Here is a 24,964-nt window from a genome sequence, read left to right as displayed (position 1 = left end):
AAACGTTGTCGTGTGTAGAATCAAATCAATACAAATCAACAAACGAATCTTGTGACAAGCAAAGAAGCGACGAAGTCTCGATGATTGATCAAAAGACGATCACCATGCTAATGATGATGATGATGATATGTAGTGGGCACGAATTACAAATTTAAGATAATATAGTGGGCGCAAATCACAAAGTGGAAAGTACAATGGACACACCCAACAATCACACACAAGAGAAAGAGAAAGAGAATCTTTTTCTAACACTTTTGGTTTTAGTGAGAAGACAGAGACAAAACAAAGACCACTATGAGACACTATCCATATCCATAACGAACAGCTTAACCTGTCTCTCTATTATCAGTATACATTTGTGTATATATAGATACGTATTACCTACCTGTCACTGTGATGTTATATGTCTGAAGAACACAACACATGGACCATCATGATGATGATGATAAGAACAAGAACTTAAGATGAAGTAAGAGAACAAAAGACAGAGAAGGATAAGTCTTTATTGAAAGAGTTTGAGATCAGTACATGTATACACATAAAAGGATAGATTTTAAAATGGTTACAGGACAAAGAGTTATAAGAGAATGCAGAGTCCCACCCCTGTACCGGATTTCTAAAAGAAAACACTGACCATTAAACAGAAAGAACTCTAGTAATCCCTAAACGCTAAACCCTAAACAGACTTTAGGTTACTTCTAATACCTTCTCTTATGGTTTTAGTACTACTACTACTACTACTAAGGTGGTCTGTTAGGGCTTAAAAAGGATTGGTATCAGTTGTGTGCTACACAAACCCTTTTCAGCCACTTATATTACAGACACCAATTTAAAAACACTACATGGGTTGTTCTCCTAAGCTCTTTACATGTTGAAAAAGTTAAGAAACGGATGATGGAAATAAGATCAAACCGATAATTAGCAGGAAAATGTTAATATATTCTGTATTAACTATTAACCCCCCATTGTTTCTTGTTTCTAATCATCTACCTTCGTCCATTCAAACCGTCCTGGTAGTGGTTGTTCGTTCACAGGATCAAAGTTGTACCTGAAAAAGAGTTGACAGAAACTATTAGAGACACAAAAAAACCAAAAGAGTTTACTTGCTGCAGAACAGAACAGATCAAACTGGAAACTCATAACCAAAAAGGTTAGTTACTGCAGAACAGAACAGATCAAGTGATGAAACTCATCATACTTCTCAATGAATTGCTTTTGTTGTTCTTCTTCAGCACCCGAGAAAAACTCGTCCATTTCAGGTGTAGTTGGTAGGTGAAGATGGCTGCGTGACAAACTGTCTTCTCTCTGGTTGCTTTCACTTATACAAATGTTAAGCTTTGTAGACGATCCTGGGGTTGTGATGATTTCAGGCTTTCTTATCAAACTGCATGGTGTGGATTCCCTTGTGGTCCTGTTGAAGCAGAGAGTGAGTAATATGTTACTTTCATACAATGATCTCAAGGATAAAAGCACATAACTGTGTTTCCTCAATTAGTAGCAAAAGCAAGCAAACTTTATTGCCTATAGTTAAGTAAAGCTGATTCAGTCATGTTTAACTGATAAAAGACAAGGAGAAACTTCTTATCGATGATATGTGGTTCAAAGATCACAAAGCATAAACCAAAAAGAAACTTCCAAATGACAGCAATGCTTGAAAAAGTTGATGGTTCACATAATATTCAACAAGATCTCAAACTGTAGATCGATCTTAACATCAAAAACTACCAAACAGCAACAAAACCTAACAGACAGAGAAACCAATCATTCCTAAAAAGAAGTCAAGATGCATTTTCACAGAAGAAATACATATACTTTGCACAATCCCAAAAATTCAAACCAAGGTATTCAAAAGCTTTTAAAGAGTTACAGAGACATATCATACACAAATCCAACATTCTTTACATGAAAGCAGATCAAAAAAAGCCTTGAAGAAAAAACAATAGTCACTATCACCTTCTTCTTCTGAGTAATTGAAGAAAAGAAAAAACTTTATCAAGAAAAGAAACACATTTTGATTAATATATATATATATATATATATATATATATATATCTTTCCCAGAAACAGAGAGAAGAGTCTGGTGTTGTCAGATAAAAGAAAAGATGGCATCATATCATACAGATGGTAAGAAAAAATAATAATTATCATTTTCAAATCGGCAAAAATCATAATAATCGAAAACGCCAGTTTCAATTTTAACAAAATACAAATGATAAAAAATCGTTAACTTTTTTACCAAAATACCAACGGAAAAATTTCAAATCCAAAAAATATCAAAACTTTCTCAAAAAAAAAAAAAAAACAGAACAAAGATTCAAACAGATACATACAAAAAAAATAAAAAAAATGAAACCTTTGAGTAGAATGTTGGAAATTTTCGGCAAAGGAAGGATCTTTGTTGATTTGAGAAACCAAATCTGTATCTTTCCCAAAGACAAGAGTCTCAGAAACGGAATCAGACCTAGACCCATCACCACAAATCGAATCCAGAATTTGGGGATTAGGGTTTCTGCCGCATGTCTCTTTCCTTTGTTGCGGTTTCCTCCGTTTAGTAGAACGAAGCACAACAATTGGAGGTTTCTTCTGAAGCCGACGACTCCGTAGCTGAAGATACGAGGAGCCACCAGTACAATCGTTCATCTGCTGCTGCTTCTGGCTTTGATTCTTCTTCTGTTTCGACGTCGTCGGTGGAGAAGAAGAAGAAGAGGAAGAGGGGTTTTGAAGAAGACGGCGTTGTTGTTGTTGGAGAGCTAGAGATTTAGCTCGGGTTAAAACACCGAGTGAAGAAGAAGGTGAAACAACATCCATCAAAGCTATAGAGGGTTCACTTCCTCCACCACCGTCGATTTTGCTCTTTTTTATGTATTTCCCCATTCTCCGACGCTTTTCATGAGAGAGAGAGAAAGAGAAGAGAGATTTGGAGATGTGTGAGAGAGAGAGAGAGAAATCGGAGTTAGGGTTGAAGATGAGTGCTCTGTGGGGTCTTTCTCTCTCTTTATTTTTTACAATTTCTCTCTTTTTTTGTGTGTTTTTTTTTCAACTTTTATATATATTTTTTCTTTTCAGGTGGCTGCTTCTTCACTACTGTGAGTAATGTTCACTGTACTTTGTTTTTTTTTTCTTTAAATATTTTTTAGGAAATGTTTATAATTCAGAACTTGAGTGTAATAATTTCGGATATTTATAAGTAGAAATGATGACGTATTTTGTTATTTATTTTTATAATAATTTGTGTTGTTTTTTTTTCACTTTGAGTGAGTTCGGTTGTAAAATATGTTAAATATGTGTGTGTCAGTGTGGCAATGTGAGGAGGAGCTACTAGAGAGATAGAACGGTTACGCAACACTGAAACTAGTTCCGACGATCGTAATTTTAGTTTGGACGAATTTGGAATGTCAACTTCTACTACTTTGTACACTACTTACCAGAATTTTTACAAAAGCTTATCATTAACTAGTACACACTATTGTTTTCTCCTAATTTCATATCGCGTGTACGAATCATACCAAATTAATTGAGTTTATAAGACTTTTGAATTTAGAGCATTAAATTGTTACTTTTTAGGATTTGATATTGAGAGTCTTCTGGACCTATTTGACTTCGTAGATTAGATGATAGATATAAAAATCACCAGATATGTATATATATGGGAATATCAAAAGTTCAAATAGTTTGGAAAACATGTAAAGATTAAGAGTAGGTAACTGATTGAGAAACTAAAGATAAGTTAAACTAATGATTCATTCAACAACTCTTAACTGTAGTAATAAGTTCATGTTTATGAAAAAAAAAAGTACATTTTTAATTTTAGTTTTTTCATGTTAGACGTGTTTGTTTGTAGTAAATTGTAAACAGACAAACACAAACGTAACCGTGCTTTCTACTTCTCTCTGCTTTATGTTTCACATTTCCGTTTACGATTTATCTTACTATAAAGATATTTTAGTTTTTCCTTAGTTAACTCTATACAGTATTTCAGAAATTTTAAAAGATCAACAAGATAAATTTAAAAAAAACAAAAAAAAAACTTATTCTTAATCTGAAGTTCTTAACTTTCTTAGTATATGCTTTGATATGTACAGATGTACTGTATGTTTATTCATCATCTTAAAGTAAACGGGGGTCATTATAAGCGTTTTAGTCGATTATAAGAAATTATTTCAACAATTTTAGTCGGTCTTTGAGAAAATACTTACATCTCTGATCTCAACACTAAAAGATCACAGCAACAAAGAAAGAAGACAAATCCACAGATAACTAGGATCATTTAAACAAAGATTTCGAATTATCACAAGTCCCTTTGCTTTTGACATTAACAAACCCATTATAAATATTAAAAAAAAAAAACCCAACTTATTGATGTAAAATTGTAAAACATTAAACAAAGAATTATACTCAAAAAAAGTCCTGAGCTCTCTGGTATTTTCTTTTTGAAGAGCATAGAGATATTTCTACTTCCAAATCTTTACGGATTTGTCATGACTTGCAGACGCCATCATTCCCGTCGAATGCGACTGAGCCAAGGCAGATATCACACACTCGTGAGCCGCTATCGTCATACACTTGTTCTCCATTGTGTTCCACAGCTCCAGTGTCTGTCACAGATTCGTTTTTACCAGGGTTAATAACCAACTGAGAGATCAAATCTGTCTCGTCATGCAAGTGAACATATAGACTATTGGATATTGTTTGACACAGATTGATGCTCATACTGAAAAACTATTCCAACAAAGATCAGATATTCATGGGGACATAGATTATTATACCTGGTAGCCACCAACGACTAAGAGATTGGGATAGCTAGGGTGAAAAACACAAGAGTGGAACTTGTTTCCACTGTTACTAAGCTCGTGGATGCAATCTGCTGTACTCAGTGACCATAATTTTACAGCGTCTTCACTAACAGATGCTACCAAATCACCGTTTGGGCTCCAACAAACAGAATGTACGTTTGTGGAATGTCCCTGATTCATCAAAACATAAGTAAATAAAACCATGAGACACAAATTTTCTTTAGGTGGAGGATGGGTGTATGAGTAACGATGATGGCTTTCTTTAAACATATGCCCAAATGCATCGAACGGGAAAAAAAAAAAAAAAACCATACTGGTCTGGAGTTGGAAGATTCAAACTCAAAGTATTGAAAGTACTAAACAAAGTCTTTTATGTTGATTTGACCCGGGGGGTATCAAAATTATTAAAATATATATTCAGCTGTACCTTAAAAGTGTGGACCCGTTTGTTATTATTTTCAATATCAAAAATTGACACAATATTCTCTGATGCTGCGGCCAAATATTGTCCTGTTCTTGGCTGGAACCGTACTTGCGTGCTAGCCCCCTGTGCTCGGAAAATTCAAAGATTAGCAAACAGAGTTCAATCCGCAGAGAAACCATACAAAAGATTAGGGGCTTGCCTTTACAGCACCAAGGCAAGAAGCGTTGATGTCCCAAAAACGGATATCATTGTTGCCATCACAAGAGCATAAAAGCTCCGTTTTCTTAGGATGAAAATCAATAGACATAACAGGTGCAGCATGACCACTAATTGTTCGTAGGAAGTAACCAGGCTGCGAAAATTGGTAGTAGTTAGTCACAGTTGAACACGAGAAATGGCAACAAATAAAAAGAGATAAATTATTATACATCAGAAGCATCCCAGATCTTGATAGTTTTGTCAAATGATGACGTTGCCAGTTGAGTTGAATTAGGTCTGAACCGAACATCTGTGATAATATGACCATGTTCTTCCGGAGTGCTCTCAACATGTAGTGTTTCCATGTTCCAAATAAATACCTACTGACAAAAAGAAATTTGCATCCACATTATCTGTTTTTAAACTAACGAAATGTTACAAGTCTACATAAATGATCTATAGATGTTTTAGGGTCATCACAAATTTATAAGCAAACCATATCTCAGAAATTAAGATGCTGCACCTTTTTATCATGTCCAGCGCTAGCCAACAATTTTCCATCAGATGAGAAGTTACAGCAGATGACCTTACTGGCACTTTTTCTTATAGAACTAACCTCATTGAAACTGAAACCTGACACTAGAAAGAGGACCCCGTTTGTATATATATCTCAACTACTAGTAGCATATTTATCCTTGAGGTGGCGTTAGAATACCTTTAGAGGTTTCGGTATGCTCAGAAGGGTTCCGCTTTAGGGTGCCAAACATGCTTCCTCCATCTCCATCATCTTGGGACAAAAACGATTCTACATTGTCTTCTAGGGCTCCCACATCTCCAAACTGTCCCATGTCATCCTGCAGCTATTAATTCTTATCATTAAAAAGCTGAAAGAGACACAGCCCCATAGGCTATGCAAAAAATACATAAGCCGCTAAGAAAGCACTTCCTTATTATACACAACACAACTGCATGCTGCATCCAGATGTTATAAGAACAAAACTAGATTGTCGTCATCATTTTACTAGAAATTAAGACACATACCAATTGATTGGCTGATGATGCAAGACCACCAATCCCATCAGAACCATACATCATTGGTCCTTTTGGCATGCTATTCACATGGTGCATGTTACCAGTTATAGCAACTCCTTCAACAGGGGTATGTGTAGAAGGTGTCGACGGCTGTGAGTTGGATGGGCCAACAGTGTTTCCTGTCCCTGTACTATTAGCAGGACCAGAAGAGGAAGGCCCTTTTCTTTTGCGATTGTTCTATCAAAGACACAGAAAGGAAGTTGTGGCTTAATCATCTTAGACACTGAAGTATTATATTAAGTTGGTCTAAGACTTGTGGGATCGGATCCACAAATTAGTACCTGTTGTGATTGCTGGGATAATAAGTGATCTTGTTGCTGAGAAGAAGATTGCTGTACTGGAGGCATGCTGATATGCTACAGAACAATGGATATAAACAGAAAGGAATCAGAAAAAAAAAAAAAAAAAAAATTGATTGATAAAAACCTTATCAGTGAAGTCCCCACATTTGGCTGTAAACAGCTACTAATTGAAAATTAGTTTTCTCGATTGTTGGAAGCATGTGATTAACATAAAGAGACAAAAATTCTGATCCCTAATATAGATCTACGTTAGGAACACAAACACATTACCTTACAGATTTTCAAATCAAAAGTAACAGCAGTTGCACATACCTAAAAGAGTAAATCTAAAAGCATATAATAGACAAGCAATTATCGGAAATGATCCCATTTCACCATCTAACGGAACAAAAAAAAAGTGAGATACTTAATGTGGAATGTTCTCTCTACTGCCAGAAAAAGATGATAGAATGCAACTCACAGATGCCAATGCAACTCACAGATGCCACTGCATTCAACAGGGATATGCATTGTTGGTGATTTGAGAAAAATCCTTACCTTTGACGAACTTGACTGCATTGGGGACCCTATAGATCCATCATTAGCATTTTGTTGGCCATCTTTCGGATTCAGGTTTCCTCTAGGTAATCCTGTAAATCGTCGAGGGTCCATGTCACCATAGATTGGTGAGTTAGTCATATTTCCTTGCGCTTGAACCTGAGCCAAGATCTGTTGTTGTTGTTGCTGCTGCGGTGAGAGCTGAAATTGACTTTGATTTTGTAGAAAAGATTTCTGAACCTGAGGGCCTCCTAAACCTGGTCGGATTTGGTCGATGCCCTGTAACATTTGTTAAGAAACTTAGCAAAAACCTGAGCTTGGAATGCAAACAAATCAATTTTGAGAAGAATCACAGTGACTTACAGTTAATGGCCATCCTTTTAAAGGTAGACCACTCACTCCAGGGTTTAATCCTTCACACAAGAAAAACACAACACCATAAGAATTTATCTAACAAACTGTAAACAAAAGGTTCTCATGAGTCCATTAGCATATCACACCATATGTAATTCATCATAACTTTTCACATAACATAGGCGGAATAAGTTAATTTTGGAGTCCACAGTCAACCAATTGCCATGGAAGGCATGCTACCAGTATCTACCACAATAATCTTCTAGGTGAGCATATACAACAGTGTGCATTACACTCGATAAAATTACCTGCACCCCCCATTCCAGGCTTTGATTGCAGAATTCCCTGGCCATAAACTGTAGAAGGATCCACTGGCAGTTGTCTCGGAGATGTACCCAGATTGACTTCACTTTTGATTTCCTGCACGTACAAGAGATTCAGATGCACAGAATGAAAGAAAAATATTTGATTGGAGACTTGTCTGCTAAAAGATTTGAAACAGTCATAAAGTAAGGTGCTCAAGTAGTAGTTACAGTGGGCTGCTGAGTTCGTGACTGAATTTGCTGCAGCGCTGCCGAAACACCTCCTTGATGGTTGCCTTGGACCATCTGACTGTTTTGACAAATTGAGAAGAGGTTAACGGTGTGTGAGGAGAGAAGAAACGACTGCAAGAAAATGAATTTACCCATGATGGTTTGTTGCTGATTTAAGAATGGCCATTCTTGCATCAAGATGGGGTTGGGATGTCTCAGAGTTCATTGGATTTGGTTGCTTCATACGTTCCTCGTACATTTTTGCAGCCAGAGCACTAGCATTTGACTGCCCAATCATCCCTTCAGAACCAATAGCATTCATTGGACCCCCAAGAGAAGGGTGGTTAGGGTCCCTACGTTGCATTTGAGCTTGTCGCATTAATTGCAGTTGCTGAATTTGCAGTTGCTGCTCCTTCGCTTTACCATGTTGTGCCTGAAAATCCAAAGCCACTGGTCAGTTATTAAAGTGAAAACTAAAGAAGGAAAAAAAAAAACAAGAGCATATCTCCAGATGGTACTAGGAAGCCACCTCAATATAAGCTGCAGCAGCCTCTGAATGTTTCTCATTTGTCCTTGCAATAAAGATGTCCCAGAACACTGACCACCACTCAAAAAGAAACCCTCCAGGTGCATCAATCGCTACATCATTCACACAACAAAAAAAAAACATTCCAAAGAGTTAATCAGTCAGCCTAGAGTGACAGAACAAAGAATCAATCACCTAACAAAACTTAAAATCAAGTAAGAATAAAAAAAAGTCGAACAAGAAGGTCTATTATTACCAACTGGATCAGGTGAAACCTTCCCTTCAGTCATAAACGACTTTGCAGTATTATGAAGTTTCTTCTTCACCAAATAATCATATATATAAACGTCAAGCCTACAAAACCCAAAAACATAAACGTAAGAAGAAGAAAAAAAAAAAAAAAACAAGAAATCTGAGAATTGACAAAAAAAAAAAAAAAGAAGCTCTCATTATAATACATAACCACTTACATCTTGTCAGCTTCCCAATTACTCTGCGCCATAGCTTCAGCTGGAGATCGAGCTAATAAATAAAATTGAGTCACTCGAAAAAAAATGATTTGAACTCAGAATTTTTGATTGTTTCAACAAACACGAACAAACCTGAATAACCCAAATAAATCAGAGTGATTCCAAGTAGATCAGAACCCTAATTCGATCTTGAAATTCCAGTAAACTTCAAAGATCAAGCATTGCTACTACTACACATACAGAGAAAAGATCAATAAGGCTAAATTACTTGTACGCGAAGACGACTTTGGGGAACTCGTCGAAATGATAAAGAAAAGTAATCGAATTCATACCTGACGGATCACAATTGAAGAAGAAGAAGAAATAAAAGAAAAGTATTCTAGGGTTCTTAAGATTTACAGTGAATTTGTATTCAGCTGTAAACTTAGTAAATCGATCACGAAAACAGCTGGAAGAGAGAGGAGAGATCAGATGAGAGTTTTGGAGAGATCACACAAACAAAACCTTTCAGATGTTTAGTTTGATGCTTTTGAGTTTTTTTTTGGGTAAGCTTTAGGATCCGATTGAATTAAAGTTTATTAACGGGCCTCAGTATTGTGACTTTTACTGGGCTTATTAATGGGCCTATAGTTGACTTCATTCTAAGTCAACGTCAACTCAAAGACCGTGGCAGAAGAAACTTTTCTTTAAAGTTTTCAACGTTTGAAACCGTCAATGTAGGTAGAAGTTGAAGTAAGGTGATGGATACTCAAATTTATGTCACATTTAATTTCCAATTGTATCTTCTTAATATTTTAGTACTACACATGTATATATGGAGTAGTAATAGAATAAATATAGTTTGAAACATTTTTACAACAATCCCCCGAGAGCTTTAGTAAACAAAACGATTATTATATAAGATCACATGCTATTATATTACAAAAAAAAAATACATGGTCCATACTAGACAAATATAGAGACTTTAACAGTACACATCATACAACTGTATGTATTTAATCATATATAGTTACATATAACTATAAGAAGCTCGATTATATATGAATACGTTATACGTAATGCCATATTTTATCAATCTAGTTATTTACTAAAATTGTAATTATAAATGAAAACAATCCACATGTAAATCACTTATCACTGTTTTAAAATCTTGATACAATTCTTAACCAAATTAACTACTGTGATCTTGTTTAGCTTTAAAGTTTTTAGAAGAAGAAAAATCGATAACAGTTGACTTTAAAATTTAAGTCCCAGTTCTACATTCACAGCTCAAACCAATCATCAACCCCAAGCCAATTATGTAGATGAAGCATGTATATGTATAAGCCTATCTGTTTTTTCTATCTTTGTTAGTTTGGAAAATGAAAGGTTTTAAACTATTTGTGTTTGGTTTGAACCATTTAATGGCACACAATAAATGAGATCACTTTCGTTTTTCACTAAATGAGATCACATTTTAGGGTTTGAATAATGCAAAAAAGAGTCCTCATACATACAATTATTAATGCATGGCTTTATAGTGGAGCATGCCCTTCAACTATAAAAGAATACCAAAGCAGCCACGATATGATTATCACTTTTTTGTTTTTTTTGGTAACGACACCAATAATTCATCAATTAAAGAGTGTGATACCACTATTTACCTCTCTTTTTTTTTTTGCTATAAATCCATGCATGGAACCTTAATTAATTTACGAGAGATCATAGATATATATATATATTATGATGACTAATCCAGATCGAGCACCTAGTTTAATTCAATATATATCTAACTGATGATTACATTCTGTAAAATGAGGCCAGATTGATTCAGCCATGAACGAGTTTTTATCTCTTCTATATATAACATGAAAAAATTAATTAATAAACAATGTATATATTCTTCAACTTCAGGTTTTAGTTTTACCATGCACCCAACAACTTATATTTATATAATTCAATTTATGTGCACATAATATCATACATATATACATATATATATATATTTCTTAGAAATATAAATTGTTCAAATGAAATTGATTTCATTTCCTTGTTGTGAGTTTGATGCGATCAACTGGGCAGTTGGCAGACATAAATAAATTGTCCAATGACAGGTGGACCTCATTTAATTTAGGGTTTTACTCAACCAATTATTATCTTCTTTGCTTTATTACAACTTGAACCGTCCGGTCTAATCGATCTCTCGGTTTCCTCACGGTTATACATAAACCATGCATTTCAACTCTGAATGCATAAATGATTATTGACGTTAGTCCACATCCAAAAACATTCGTTACGATCAAATCTTAAAATAAGTAGACTATAACATACGACACAATTTGTCAATTTTAAAAGTAGCAGATTGATTATGGAGAGAAACTAGCTGAACCAGAGATAATAAGAAACCTAAAAGGTAAAAGAAGCAAAACCGGGTCACGTATATACGTACTCACGAGTGGACGATATGTCTATATATACAGGCCAAGACTTAAGGTTCACTGACACAACTGTCTTCTCTCTTACATATCCATCATATAAAACTCTTTGAGTTAACTATTCAAACCACTTAGTTATGGGTTTGATTTCCCGTAAGGTGTGTGTGCTTATCTTTGTACTCGCTCTAGTCGCCGAATTTGCGTTCGGACATGTTGAGGTTAACGACGACAAACACTTTTTCAAAAAACCACGCCCGTTCCTACACAAACCCCGGCCGTTCCTACACAAATCTCGTCCATTCTTTCACAAGCATGGCATTTACAAGAAGGGTTTTGGTAAGGGTCTAGGCGGAGGGGGCGGTCTAGGAGGTGGAGGCGGTCTAGGAGGCGGCGGAGGCCTAGGGGGCGGGGGTGGTCTAGGAGGCGGTGGCGGTTTGGGTGGAGGAGGCGGTCTAGGCGGTGGAGGCGGTCTAGGAGGAGGATACGGTGGTGGTGCTGGAGGAGGATACGGTGGTGGTGCTGGAGGAGGATACGGGGGAGGTGGAGGACTTGGAGGAGGGGGAGGATTTGGTGGTGGTGGCGGAGGAGGATTGGGCGGTGGGGGAGGACTTGGAGGAGGATATGGTGGTGGTGGCCATCACTGATCAATGAGGCACATGCTCATGCATTTGTACGTTGTTATTATTTAATTAAATGAAATATGATAATTGATTATTACAAAATAAAATGATACACTAGCAATTGTGTATGTCGTTCTTTTTATTTTGAGTCGCATTGTATGCTTGATTCCGTATATGTTATGCTTTGGTTGGTTGGTTGGTTGGTTGATAAAATTGTTGTTTACTTTTTGTGAACAGTTATTGAGTGGTTTTATTTCTTGTGATAAATGATTTCTTACTCGAGCTTTTGCAATAGTATAGACTCTCAGTTATTAGTGGTTTTTTTATATATATGTTTATAGACATGTTTTTACTCTATGAATCTTTCCAATACACACAAACTTATACATACTCTGTTCAGACTTATAAATTTATAATAATACATGTCAACAAAATGAATATCTTACAAGACTTGTAAAAAATGAAATTACTGAGTTACATTTTGTGAGTACGTACGTAGTAGATAATATGGTAAATTAAAAGTAAAATAAAATGGTATGAAGTATCTTTATTAAAATGTAAAACACCAAACTTAAATATTTACCGTGATTGATAGTAGTAACTATAAACTTTGTATTTGATCTAATCCAAGTTCAAAAAGGATGACATGAGTATGTCTTGTCCCAAACTCTGTTTCTACAATTGCAAAATTTTTGAGACAGAGAGCAAACAACTCTTGTATCACATAAAAGTTCAATAAACACAAAAATCCTACTCTCTCCCAATCTCCCTGATCACCTTACTCATACGTTACGTGTGTTGTGTGACACGTCTAGAGTCAAATATCAGTTGGTAATTTAACATGCTCTTAATTCCTTTGCTTAGCATAATAACATTTCTTGTTCGGTTCAGCGATCTTTTGTTACTTAAACCAGAACGTGATCACTTCGCAACTTCAATTTGAAGTTCGAACGTACGTAACAATCCACAAACAATTAAAAACAAAATAATGCCAATTCTTCTTCGTAAAAACACAAATACCTACAGAAGTCTCCAGTTTACAAGCTGAGAAACGTATCCAATGTGTTTGTCGTTATACTGTATTAAGTCTGTTTATGTAGCTTTGAACATATGTGAGAACTGAGAAGTTTGAAACCGATATGATTCTAATCCCAAGTAATACGTCAGAAATTTAAACTAATTAACGTGGATATCACTTCATGATTTGAGATGCAAAGACTTCACGTAGCTTTAACTTCTTCCAAGTCAAGTTATGCTCCAATGCAAAACCAAATTATCTTTATTTATACCAATCTTCTCTTACACTTTTATTCAACCAATATCATTCTTCTTAAAAAAGGTTTCATGACGACCATGTCGGAATCACTTTTGCGTTTGCATTTTCTCTTGCTACTCTTACTCTGTTCTGTCACCCCTTCAAGCTTCTTCACCTTAAAAAATCCTGTTGTTGTTCCTTGTCATCCCCACAAGATTCAAGCCTTTACAGAGTTTAAGAACGAGTTTGATACCCGCGGTTGCAACCGCAGTGGCTACTCTAATGGAGTCTGGTGCGATAACTTGACGGGTGCGGTCACGAAGATACGTCTAAGGGGATGTCTCATTGGAACTCTGAAGCCAAACAGTAGTCTCTTTGGGTTTCATCAGCTACGTTACCTTGATCTCGCTGAAAACAGCTTCACCTCCGCTTCACTCCCTTCCGAGTTTGGCAAGCTCAGCAAATTAGAGGTTTTGTTTCTTTCCTCTAGTGGCTTCCATGGCCAAGTTCCTTCCTCATTTAGTGACCTAACCATGCTTTCCAGTTTAGACCTTTCCAGTAACGAGCTCACTGGTAGTTTTCCACTTGTGCGAAATCTAAGAAAGCTCTCTTATTTAAACCTTTCCTATAATCACTTGTCTGGAACATTGGATGGTAACAGTAGCCTATTTGGGTCGCACCACCTCCGTTACCTTGATATCGGTTACAACAACTTTAGTTCCTCACTCCCTTCCGAATTTGGCAATCTCAACAAATTAGAGGTCTTATATCTTACCTCTAGTGGGTTTTCTGGTAAGATTTTCCCCACAATTAGTAACTTAACCCAGTTAACTAAGTTGCACCTATTCCTAAACAAGTTCACTGGTAGTTTGCCACTTGTACAAAATCTAACTAAGCTCTCGAAACTAGGACTTGGTTTTAATCAGTTCACCGGGACCATTCCGTCGTACCTCCTCACTTTGCCTTCCTTATCAATTCTTGATTTACGCCAAAATCATCTCTCCGGTTCTATTAAAGCATCCTTTAACTCCTCTACCTCATCTAGGCTCGAGATCATGTACCTTGGGGATAACCAATTTGATGGAAAAATCCTAGAGCCTATCTCAAAGCTCATCAACCTCAAACGCCTTGACGTTTCTTTTTTAAATACTAGCTCCCCAATTGAACTAAAGCTCTTCTCCTCTCTCATATCTTTGGTGCACCTCGATCTTTCTGGTAATAGTTTATCACCAGCCAGTTTAAGTAGAGATTCAAACATCCCGTTGACCATGAAATATTTGTTCCTCAAGTTTTGCGGCATCAGCCAACTCCCAACCAGCTTAAGGACCCTTGAGAATTTGGAGTATTTACAGTTATCCAACAATGAAATGAGAGGGAAAATCCCAGAGTGGTTATGGAGCCTTCCTTGTCTACGCACAGCGTATATTAGATTTAATTCCTTCAACGGTTTCCAAGGTTCAGCCCAAGTTTTAGTAAATTCATCACTGCGGGTATTATTTTTGGATGCAAACAATTTTGAAGGAAGACTTCCTGATCTACCCCTCTCTATCAAAAGCTTCTCTGCACAGTCTAATAGTTTCGAGGGAGAGATCCCTCTTTCAATCTGCAACAGAAGCTCCCTTGCTTCTCTTGTTCTAATCGACAACAACTTCAGTGGTCCAATTCCTCAATGTTTGAGTAGTATGGTACTTGTGAGTCTTCGGAAGAACAATTTCCAAGGAAGTATTCCTAACAAGCTCTGTACTAGTGGCTCTCTACGGACACTCGATGTAAGTCATAATCGACTAACAGGGAAGCTTCCAAGGTCTCTTGTAAATTGCTCATCTCTCGAGTTTATAAGCGTTGCAAACAACAGACTCGAAGACACGTTTCCATTCTGGCTTAAGGCTTTACCGAATCTGCAAGTCCTTACCCTTCGCTCTAATAAATTTTATGGCCCGATGTCTCCTCCTCATCAAGGTCCTCTTGGGTTTCCAGAGCTGCAGATATTTGAGATTGCTGATAATAAGTTTACCGGAAGCTTGCCACCAAACTACTTCGTGAATTGGAAAACATCATCGGAATATCAGGGTTTATATAAGGTATACCACGAAAAGCGATATGATGACATCGGCTATACTTATAGGATGGTTATGGATTTGCACTACAAAGGGTTATCCATGGAAACGTTTGTCCTCACTTCCTACATCGCCATTGATTTTTCTGGGAACAGACTTGAAGGACAGATTCCTGAATCCATTGGTCTCTTGAAGGCGTTGATTGCACTCAACTTATCAAACAACGCCTTCACAGGCCATATCCCTCTATCTCTGGCCAATCTTGAGGAGCTCGAGTCACTAGACATGTCAAGAAACAAACTCTCAGGTACTATTCCTAATGCATTGGGGACCCTCTCGTTTTTGGAGTACATCAACGTGTCTCACAACCATCTCAAAGGTGAAATACCACAAGGACCACAGATTACTGGGCAATCTGAATCCTCCTTCGAAGGGAATGCAGGGCTTTGTGGTCTTCCTCTGAAAGAAACTTGCTTTGGGGGTAATACGCCACCAACACAACAACCTAAAGAGAAAGACGACGAAGAGGAACAAGTGTTGAGCTGGAAAGCAGTGGCAATAGGGTATGGATCTGGAGTGTTGCTTGGATTGGTAGTAGCACAAGTCATTGCTTCATACAAACCGGAGTGGCTTGCCAAGATCATTTGTCTGAATAAACGCAGAAACCGTTAAGATTGTGTTTCAATTTGAGTTTGATCTTTTAATGTATGTCAAGTCGTTTGTTGGTTTTGTATTGAAGCAATTCCTTTTGTTCGGTGTGTAATATTTATCTAGTGCTTGTGTTATTTATTTTTCTATGGAGTAAACAAAAAAAAAAAAATGGTGACTTCTCTGGAGTCATTGTCATATGTTTTTATGAGAGAATACTACAGAGGCGGGGGAAAAGAGTGTCAAATAAGGTGAAACGACCATGCACGGAAAACTGAACACAGAGCCATAAATATTGAAATCAAAAGCTCAAAACAGAGACGGACTAAAAACAGAGGATCACTTTTGTGTGTATGTTTTCCTTTTCTGAGTTGCGTAGGCTACAAGTTTTTATGGGTTTCGTATATATAGTGATCACTGAGCCACGTCACACAAACAAAACCAAACAATTGCCAATTCTTCTCTGTGAAGCACCAAGAGCGACAAACGTTTTCAATCCATAAACTGACAACTAACGTATCCAATGTGTTTGTCGTTAGGTTAAGTTTATTTCTGTACAATTTTGAACCTATGTGATAAATATTTCAAACTGATGTAATTCCAATTTCCAAACCCCAAGTTACACGTTAACATTTTTTAATTAACGTGGATTTCGCTTCACGGTATGAATGGCCCTTATCCATATTTTTCTTTAAATTCTGAATGCAAAGACTTCACGTAACTTTAGATTTATTCTAAGTCAAGTTGTCCACCAATGCACCTTTATTTAAACCAATCACTTTTCTTATAAAAAACAAAAATCATTCTTATTAGAACAAAGTTTTCATTACGACCATGTCGGATTCACATCTGCGTTTGCTTTTTCTCTCGCTACTCTGTTGGGTCTCTCCCTTCAAACCTCATATTAAGTCATATATTTACATTTTTAAATTATAAAATCGTACTCATGATTATTATTCACATCTATATATTTTACTATCTATATGTCATATCCATAGTTCAGTACTTCAGTTTTTACAAATAGCTAGGTTGCAACACTTCGGAGACAAACTCTAGTATTACATATATAAAAATAAAATCCATTAGTTAGTTACAAATCTATAGGCCCCATAGTTAATCTAAATAGTTTCACAATTTTAAAATTACCATCGCTGCTTTTGTCCTCTTAATATTTCTTGAATAAGGCCCCATAGAATCATATGTGCTATAAAAGTTTAGTCCACTAAAGCTACGAGACCTATTTCAACAACACAAAAGCTCCAGCTTTCTCGAAACACCGAGGCAAAACTCTCTCTCCCTTAGTCTAGGGTCAATGTCAAATGTTGATTTATGCCCCAGGATTTGTGGCAGGATCTTTACTTTACACACCCAATTATATATGTAACTGCAATAAGTGTGCTCATCCTCCAATGAAGAATTACTAATATTAAATCAATCCCAAGTTATAAGTTGGGAATTTTAACTAAAGTTGATTTAGTTAATTCATGATGTGAGTTGCCCACTTAGCCATACTTGTTCTTCAACCCCAAATATGAATACAAAGACTTCACGTAGCTCTAACTTCTTTACAGCAATTTTCTGCCCATAATGCAAAACCAAATATCATTATTTATACCAATCACTTGTCTCTCACTTTTCAGCATAAACCAAAATCATTCTTCTTAGAAAAAAAAAGCTTTCACGACGACCATGTCATCAGAATGGCATTTGCGTTTATTTTTTCACTCGCTACTATTACTCTGTTGTGTCTCCCCTTCAAGCTTATTCAATTTAAATAATCCTGATGATGGTCTTGTTTCATGTCACCCCCACAAGATTCAAGCCTTTACGCATTTTAAGAACGAGTTTGACACCCGTGGCTGTAACCACAGTGACTACTCTAATGGAGTGTGGTGCGATAACTCTACGGGTGCTGTCACGAAGCTACGGGTCACAGCCTGTCTCAGTGGAACTCTGAAGTCCAACAGTAGCCTCTTCGGGTTTCGTCAGCTTCGTTACCTTCATCTCTCTGAAAACAGATTCACCTCTTCTTCACTCCCTTCCGAGTTTGGCAATCTCAACAAATTAGAGGTCTTATATCTTTCCTCCAATGATTTATTCGGACAAGTTCCTTCCACATTTGGTAGCCTAACTTGGTTAACACATTTGTTCCTTGATCGAAACATGCTCACTGGTAGTTTCCCACCTATACAAAACCTAACCAAGCTCTCCTATCTAGATCTTGCCTATAATAACTTCTCTGGAGCCATCCCTTCTTCTCTCCTCAGTATGCCTTCCTTATCACATTTGGACTTACACGAGAACCATCTCACCGGTTCTATCCAATTCCCCAACTCCTCTGCTTCATCAAAGCTAGTGTACCTTCGCCTTGCGAATAACCATTTCGATGGACAGATTTTAGACCCTATCTCAAAGTTCATCACCCTTGAGTTTCTCGACCTTTCTTTCATAAACACAAGCCACCCGATTAGCTTAAGCCTCTTCTCATCTCTCAAATCTTTGTATTACCTCAATCTTTCCGGCAACAAGATATCTTCAGCCAGTTTAAGTTCAGATTCATATGTTCCGTTGACCTTGGGGATGTTGTCCTTGAGAGACTGTGGCATCAGCGAGTTCCCAAACATCTTAAGGACACTCAAGAAGTTGGAGTATATACACTTATCCGACAATAGAATCAAAGGGAAAATCCCTGGGTGGTTATGGAGCCTTCCTCGTCTGACATCAGTGAGTATTGCACATAACTCGTTCAATGGGTTCCAAGGTTCCGTGGACGTGTTAGTAAATTCATCAGTGCAGCTATTAATTATGGATTCAAACAAATTTCATGGAGCACTTCCTAATCTACCACTCTCTATCAATATCTTGTCTGTGAGTACTAATAATTTCACAGGAGAGATACCTCTTTTAATATGCAACCGAAGCTCTCTCCTTGTTCTTGATCTGTCCCTCAACAACTTCAGTGGTCCAATTCCTCAATGTTTGAGTCATTTGGTAGTTGTGAATCTCCGGAAGAACAATTTGGAAGGAAGTATTCCTGACGTGTTCAATGCAAGTGCCTCTCTACGGACACTCGATGTTGGCTACAACCGAATTAGTGGGAAGCTTCCAAGGTCTCTTATATTTTGCTTGTCTCTCAAGATTCTAAAAGTGGACCACAACATCATCAAAGATACATTTCCTTCATGGCTCAAGACTTTACCGAATTTGCAAGTGCTTACCCTCCGTTCAAACAAATTCTACGGTCCCATGTCTCCTCCGCATCAAGGTCCTCTCGGATTTCCCGAGCTGCGGATATTTGAGATAGCTAATAATAAGTTTACTGGAAGCTTGCCACCAAGTTACTTCGTCAACTGGAAAACATCATCACTCACAATGAATGAAGATGGTGGTTTATATATGGTATACGCGAAGAATCCATATGGTGTAGTTGGATTTACATATACCGATTCCATAGATTTGCAATACAAAGGGCTATCCATGGAGAGACAGAAGATCCTCACTTCCTACAGCACCATTGATTTTTCTGGAAACTTACTTGAAGGACAGATTCCTGAATCTATTGGTCTCTTGAGCTCACTGATTGCACTCAATTTATCAAACAATGCTTTCACTGGCCATATCCCTCTGTCTTTGGCTAAGCTTAAGGTGCTCGAGTCACTCGACATGTCAAGAAACCAACTCTATGGGACTATTCCTAATGGACTGGGGAGCCTCTCGTTTTTGGAGTACATAAATGTGTCTCATAACCAACTCAAGGGTGAGATACCACAAGGAACACAGATTACTGGGCAATCTAAATCCTCCTTTGAAAGGAATGCAGGGCTTTGTGGTCTCCCACTCAAGGAAACTTGCTTCAGCACTAGTGCACCTCCGATGCAACACCATAAGCAAGAAGACGAAAAAGAAGAAGAAGAAGAAGAAGTGTTGAACTGGAAAGCAGTGGCAATAGGGTATGGATCTGGAGTGCTGTTTGGACTGGTAGTAGCACAAGCCATTGCTTCATACAAGCCAGAGTGGCTCGCTAAGATCATTTGTCTGAATAAGCGCAGAAACCGTTAGGACTGATTAGATTATGAGTTTGATCCTTCAATCTTGTATTGAAGCATTTGTGTTTGCTGTATACTCTTTATTTTATGCTTATTTTTCTATGGAATAATAATGGTGAATTCTATGTTGTCATAGTTATATACATTTTAGTTTTTCTAATGAGAAAAACTGCAGATGCAGGCAAATGGATCAAGTTAGGGTATTATACCGTGTTAATTTTGTGTTCACTCATTAGACAGTGTACATAATTGCAACAGAGAGACAGATCATGGTTTCATTTACTTGGTTAGCATCAACAAAAGAAAAGAAATAAGGAGAGTGAAGAAAACAGTAAGAACTCATCATTAGATTTTAGATTACAAAAAAATATATCATTACCATTAGCACAAAAATCTAATCTATATTAAAGCAAACCCCAACAGCTTACATCTATTTCCAAACATTCATACCCTAAAGAATCAATTTTCAGAACTGAATCGTCACATTTCTTTACCCTAAGAAAATCGAATGAAGAAAATATATAAAGAGTGATAGACCGCGAAAACAGAGAGAAAGAAAGGGCATATACCAGGCGAAGTTCTAATCAGCTTAGTAGAGCAATATGGGGTTGGTAATCTCGCAACGAGACGAATTCTTCTTAATCTTTTAAGCTTCAGGTACACTTGAAGCCATGACAAACCGAGAGGATGATGATGAGAATCAAGGCAACGACGATACCAAAGACTATGAGCTTAATCTTCATGTTTTCAAACCACATCTTTCTTCTCATTTTCGTTCCTTGCGTTCTGAAATCTTGTGCCTGTAGATATTTGAAAATATAAGAGCGTGAGAACTGGAACGCAAATTCAGACACATGAGTGAATCGCAAGTAGTAACCTGCGAACGAAGGTTCTCGGTTTTGTCAACTAGAAGCTCAATTTTCTCACCACGGTCAAGGACCTGCAAATAAATAAATTACATGAAGTTCATTCAGCTTCTCAAAAGCTTGGGGCAGAGAAAGTTCAGGCCAGATATGACAGCTAACTTAAAGTGATGATACAGAATTTGTGAGATTGTCAAATATCACCTTCTCGATGTTCTCCATCATAACACCCTTCACTTCAGTCACTTGAGCCTTAACCTTGGCAAGTTTGCTAATCTCTTCAGGATGATCCACACAGTACTGCATGTGCTCCTTCAGTTTAGACCTGAGGTACAGCAAAGTTAGTCCACAGAGACTAAAGGCATAAATGTTTTTAATGGTTTTCCGCATACTGATATGGTAAAGGTAAAGTACCCAAACTCTCTGTTCAAGCTTTTGGCTTGAGCAGTGGTAGCCTTTCCACCACCATATCTCTTGTTAAAATCCTCCTTAACTCTCTCCAAGAAAGCCATTGGAATCTGCCTCCCAACAGATTCAACAGCAACAACACAATAGGCTACACACAATAAAGATACATTTTGTCATGTCCATGGACAAACATGAGATAGAAAAAATAATACCATAAATGGCTTACAAATACAAATCAGTAGCGGTATTGATCATACACAAGAGGCAAAGCATAGTAAAGAGATATAACCACATCAACATGCAATCGGATAAAACATCACTTGATGCCCAAAAATAAACAGTTTTCCAATTCTGAATCCTAATTTGGATGTAACAATGTAACAAAGGAGCTTCTGAATTCCATGTAAGCAAACAACAATGGCTTCTCACAAACAAGCCATATATAAACATCTTAACCAAATCAGAACACCAGGAACAGAGATCCAGATAAAACATTAACCGAAGCAGAACGATCCTTAAAACTTATACACGCGAATAGATCCAGTGTAATCAAATATAAATAAGAAGAATACATCTATGTCCACCAAAATGAGAGCGAAACGGGAAGCTAAAAATTGAATGGTTACGTGAGAACAGATCGAGAAGAAGAGAGACTCACTGAAGCCATTAACGACGAGGTAATTAAACGTATGACCGTCGCAATTGTATGTAAACTTGTTGTTGGAAGAAGGAAGCTTCTGAAGGCACTGAGCAGCGACGGAAGTGAAATTGCCTTTGAATTCGGTGTATTCGGCGAGAATCACCGTACCACGAGCCACGAAGCTGTATATCAAATTCTGTTGTCCCATTGTTTCCGTGACCCGAAGACGAAGAAGGAGAAAAAATAAACCCTAACGCAACCACGAATCCGAATTTTGAATTCTGACGATGAGAGAGAGAGAGAAGAGTTTTGTTGTATGGTTTGGCTTTGTGTGTACGGAAGCAAGAAAGATCCAAAATAGAAGGGGAGGGAACCAAATGAAAGGGAGAGAGACATATAGGGACGACGCTGCGATTACCTTTTTTTTTATTTTTAATTAATAAATTAATCACCGTTTCGTTTTAATTAAAAATTAATGTATACGCTAATAACGTTACACTGGATTTAATTATCTTCTAACCAAAGGTTCTTTTATTTTATTTTGTCATAAGTAAGGTAAGATTGGTCTAAACTTATTAGCTCTTTGAGGTTTGTTTATATGTAACCATGTTATATATTCGTGCGGATGCTTAAAGTTTGAATCCATATGGATTCTTGAGTCTAAGAGACTAAGACCAAATTGTTCATAATAATATGAACTTCCTGATTTTTATATACCGAACTTTCCTATTTAAAGTAAAGTAATTGTTTGCACCAACTATATTAATATTTCTAAATTGTTTTGTTTCTAGAAGCAAAATCTATGAGACTATGACGACCTATATATGGAGGTCAATATGGTGTTCAAATAAAGTTGACTAATCCATGAGCCATTAGCCAATATCTCATGTGATTCGGTTTTGGTCTAAACTTTTGGAAATTTGGTTTTCTGGTTTGTAAAGAATGTGACGGAACTGGACCAAAATATGAATCTGGTTTGGTTTGGTTCCAAAACTATTAAAATTTGGGTCGGCTTGAGAAAACAAATCTGCCCAAAGTACAAATGCACAACAAATATATAGTCTTAAACCCTTATGTCCTTTAAAAAAAGTTTATCAGTGCATGGAAAATATGAACGTAGACTATTTGAGGTACACGGAGCCTACAACTATCTCTGTATCTCAGAACATTAAACATTCACTTCAACATTCAATTCAATAATTCCCAAACTAATCTACTCTAAAGATACTTTTAAGGTTTAACCTTGAACTGCATGTGTGATCTGCGAATGTTTTGTTTTCGAGTCACTCATCATATACATATGACTGGTTATTGACTTCTTACTCTTTCGATCACTCGTGTTTAAACAAAAAGCAAAGCAAGGAAAATTAAAAGACACATAGAATTTTACGAGTTCAGATTCCAATGTGGAACCCTACATCTCGCCGGGACGATGAAACATCCCGGATATCCACTAATATATTTGTTCAAAACTCAAAACCATGCATACAAACGATATCATCTCTTCCTCACACTTATATTTTGGATTCCATGTTTCAAAACCTTTGAATCTACCCGAGACATACCTTGACCGCACATATCTATTGAATTTTAACGAGAGTTGTTAGGAAACGTATTGGTCAAATATTCTCTACGTTGTTGTTCTCTGGCTATGATCTTCTGCCTCCAAAGTTGAAGAAGGGCTGATGAAGCATGGCAAATTTTGCGGTCCTTGTGCTTTGTAAGTCTCTCGAGTTTTTCCATCATCCTCGTTGGTTCTTTAGGTTTTGGAGTGATGTTGATCTTCATGAGTAATGAGAGAGCGTCGATACACCGAGAGGCCTCAACTTTGCCGTAGAGAACGCCCTTAGCGTTGGCCACATCAGCAGCTTTCTTTGCTGCTTCGAATAGCTTCACCATCTCATCTACTTTCTTGTTCTTCAGCTCTTTTTCCTTTTCTGTTGTAGTCTTCTTTGTCAAGGAACCAGAACTTGGTACGTAGGAAAAATCTTCACGTGGCTTCTTCGTTGTACCATCCTCCAAAGCGAGACGTCTTCTCTTCAAGCTGAGCGGCTTTAGATCGGTCCTTGCCTCTCTCTTAAAGTATTTCTCGTCACAAGTCTCAGATTTATGATCCTCTTTCTGTTTCAACGCCAAAAAGTTGTTCCTTGCTTCTTTCTTAATCTTCTCTTTTTCACGAGTCAATGATCTCTGATCTTCTTTATTATTCAGCTACGAGATGTTCAACGTTCTCTTAATCTCTACGGCTTCAAGAGTCTGAGAACTCTCGTCTTCTTTATTCTTCAACACCGAGAAGGTGGTGGTTTCACGAGACATAGATCCCCTTACTTCTTTCTTCTTCAGCTCCGAACACCTTGTTAGACCATGATTCTTCATCTCCAGACGAGCCTTGTTAAGAGTAGCTTGGAAAGAGTTGTCGCTTCCTTGTGTGTAGATCGTCTTCAACCACGAATGAAACAAGGCTTGAGCTTCCTTACGGATCTTAGGGTTCCTATGCCTTCTCAAAGGCTCCAGCTTAGCTATTGATTCAGACAGTTCCATATCATTCACCGAAAGAGACAGGGACTTCAAGTGATTCAACACATCGATGCATCGCTCGACTCCGCCTGGTTCCCGTGTATCGTATGTAGCCTTAATCGCAGCAGCAGCCAAGTCACATAAGTCAGATCTCTCCTTGGCAATCCTTACTCTTATCTTTTCTTCGTTCTTGATCATCATGTAACTAGGGCTTCAGTGTATGTTGTGATCAAAGTATGAAAGTTGATTATGGGATAGTGGAAATAT

The 24,964-nt window shown here is 37.2% G+C and overlaps 6 protein-coding genes and 1 pseudogene across 12 annotated transcripts; 3 read left to right on the top strand and 4 right to left on the bottom strand.

The window, feature by feature from the left end:
• Positions 1-482: 482 nt before the first annotated feature.
• LOC17890155 (cyclin-dependent kinase inhibitor 4) lies at positions 483-3,006 on the bottom strand. 2 transcript variants are annotated; one of them, XM_023783873.1, is made up of 3 exons: positions 2,462-3,006; positions 1,199-1,411; positions 483-1,048 (listed from the first exon to the last, which is right to left on the bottom strand). In XM_023783873.1, the coding sequence occupies exons 1-3, from the start codon at positions 2,872-2,874 to the stop codon at positions 979-981; spliced, it is 696 nt and encodes a 231-aa protein (XP_023639641.1). In that variant the 5' UTR covers positions 2,875-3,006; the 3' UTR covers positions 483-978. The 2 variants fall into 2 exon arrangements, with proteins under 2 accessions (XP_023639641.1, XP_006294663.2); XM_006294601.2 differs by having other exon boundaries at positions 2,354-3,003.
• A 1,227-nt stretch (positions 3,007-4,233) lies between these two features.
• Positions 4,234-9,734, bottom strand: LOC17888468 (transcriptional corepressor LEUNIG_HOMOLOG). Of its 6 annotated transcripts, none has more exons than XM_006295509.2 (19): positions 9,562-9,734; positions 9,362-9,459; positions 9,230-9,281; positions 9,016-9,113; positions 8,763-8,872; positions 8,386-8,666; positions 8,234-8,312; positions 8,009-8,120; positions 7,710-7,759; positions 7,347-7,625; positions 6,789-6,863; positions 6,457-6,684; positions 6,131-6,275; positions 5,939-6,048; positions 5,646-5,795; positions 5,417-5,569; positions 5,221-5,340; positions 4,767-4,964; positions 4,234-4,595 (listed from the first exon to the last, which is right to left on the bottom strand). In XM_006295509.2, exons 3-19 carry the CDS (start codon positions 9,259-9,261, stop codon positions 4,452-4,454), a joined length of 2,364 nt encoding a protein of 787 aa, XP_006295571.1. In that variant the 5' UTR covers positions 9,262-9,281; positions 9,362-9,459; positions 9,562-9,734; the 3' UTR covers positions 4,234-4,451. The 6 variants fall into 6 exon arrangements, with proteins under 6 accessions (XP_006295571.1, XP_023639632.1, XP_023639635.1 ...); XM_023783864.1 differs by having other exon boundaries at positions 5,939-6,054; positions 9,562-9,733; XM_023783867.1 differs by having other exon boundaries at positions 5,939-6,054; positions 6,131-6,269; positions 9,562-9,733.
• A 1,959-nt stretch (positions 9,735-11,693) lies between these two features.
• LOC111830959 (glycine-rich protein 23) lies at positions 11,694-12,557 on the top strand. The gene has a single exon (XM_023783874.1). The coding sequence runs from the start codon at positions 11,781-11,783 to the stop codon at positions 12,285-12,287; it is 507 nt and encodes a 168-aa protein (XP_023639642.1). The 5' UTR covers positions 11,694-11,780; the 3' UTR covers positions 12,288-12,557.
• A 1,044-nt stretch (positions 12,558-13,601) lies between these two features.
• On the top strand, positions 13,602-16,247 carry LOC17889844 (receptor like protein 42). Its single transcript, XM_006296028.2, has one exon. The coding sequence runs from the start codon at positions 13,608-13,610 to the stop codon at positions 16,245-16,247; it is 2,640 nt and encodes an 879-aa protein (XP_006296090.2). The 5' UTR covers positions 13,602-13,607.
• Positions 16,248-17,852: 1,605 nt separating this feature from the next.
• On the top strand, positions 17,853-20,282 carry LOC17888424 (receptor like protein 42). The gene has a single exon (XM_006295672.2). It carries the CDS (start codon positions 17,913-17,915, stop codon positions 20,280-20,282), a length of 2,370 nt encoding a protein of 789 aa, XP_006295734.1. The 5' UTR covers positions 17,853-17,912.
• A 305-nt stretch (positions 20,283-20,587) lies between these two features.
• LOC17890077 (putative vesicle-associated membrane protein 726) lies at positions 20,588-22,388 on the bottom strand. Its single transcript, XM_006293451.2, has 5 exons — positions 22,199-22,388; positions 21,547-21,688; positions 21,337-21,457; positions 21,147-21,209; positions 20,588-21,069 (listed from the first exon to the last, which is right to left on the bottom strand). Exons 1-5 carry the CDS (start codon positions 22,386-22,388, stop codon positions 20,923-20,925), a joined length of 663 nt encoding a protein of 220 aa, XP_006293513.1. The 3' UTR covers positions 20,588-20,922.
• A 1,382-nt stretch (positions 22,389-23,770) lies between these two features.
• Positions 23,771-24,895, bottom strand: LOC17889122 (annotated as a pseudogene).
• Between the last annotated feature and the right edge of the window lie 69 nt (positions 24,896-24,964).

Source organism: Capsella rubella, unplaced genomic scaffold (assembly GCF_000375325.1).
Source record: "Capsella rubella cultivar Monte Gargano unplaced genomic scaffold, Caprub1_0 scaffold_4, whole genome shotgun sequence".
Lineage (NCBI taxonomy): Eukaryota > Viridiplantae > Streptophyta > Magnoliopsida > Brassicales > Brassicaceae > Capsella > Capsella rubella.
The sequence above is the reverse complement of the archived record's forward strand: the minus strand, read 5'-3'. Positions and strand labels throughout refer to the sequence as shown.

Excerpts from the sequence above, each read along its gene's own strand:
- LOC17890155 (XM_006294601.2), bottom strand. The coding sequence starts at position 2,874 with ATGGGGAAATACATAAAAAAGAGCAAAATCGACGGTGGTGGAGGAAGT. Across the intron at positions 1,412-2,353 it reads TTCCAACATTCTACTCAAAG|GACCACAAGGGAATCCACAC; the intron begins GTTTCATTTTTT and ends CTGCTTCAACAG. Across the intron at positions 1,049-1,198 it reads CAAAAGCAATTCATTGAGAA|GTACAACTTTGATCCTGTGA; the intron begins GTATGATGAGTT and ends ACTCTTTTTCAG.
- LOC17888424 (XM_006295672.2), top strand. The coding sequence starts at position 17,913 with ATGTCATCAGAATGGCATTTGCGTTTATTTTTTCACTCGCTACTATTA.
- LOC111830959 (XM_023783874.1), top strand. The coding sequence starts at position 11,781 with ATGGGTTTGATTTCCCGTAAGGTGTGTGTGCTTATCTTTGTACTCGCT.
- LOC17888468 (XM_023783864.1), bottom strand. The coding sequence starts at position 9,261 with ATGGCGCAGAGTAATTGGGAAGCTGACAAGAT. Across the intron at positions 9,114-9,229 it reads AATTGGGAAGCTGACAAGAT|GCTTGACGTTTATATATATG; the intron begins GTAAGTGGTTAT and ends TGGGTTTTGTAG. Across the intron at positions 4,965-5,220 it reads AACGGGTCCACACTTTTAAG|GGACATTCCACAAACGTACA; the intron begins GTACAGCTGAAT and ends TTGATGAATCAG.
- LOC17889844 (XM_006296028.2), top strand. The coding sequence starts at position 13,608 with ATGACGACCATGTCGGAATCACTTTTGCGTTTGCATTTTCTCTTGCTA.
- LOC17890077 (XM_006293451.2), bottom strand. The coding sequence starts at position 22,388 with ATGGGACAACAGAATTTGATATACAGCTTCGTGGCTCGTGGTACGGTG. Across the intron at positions 21,210-21,336 it reads TGATGGAGAACATCGAGAAG|GTCCTTGACCGTGGTGAGAA; the intron begins GTGATATTTGAC and ends ATTTATTTGCAG. Across the intron at positions 21,070-21,146 it reads CCGAGAACCTTCGTTCGCAG|GCACAAGATTTCAGAACGCA; the intron begins GTTACTACTTGC and ends AAATATCTACAG.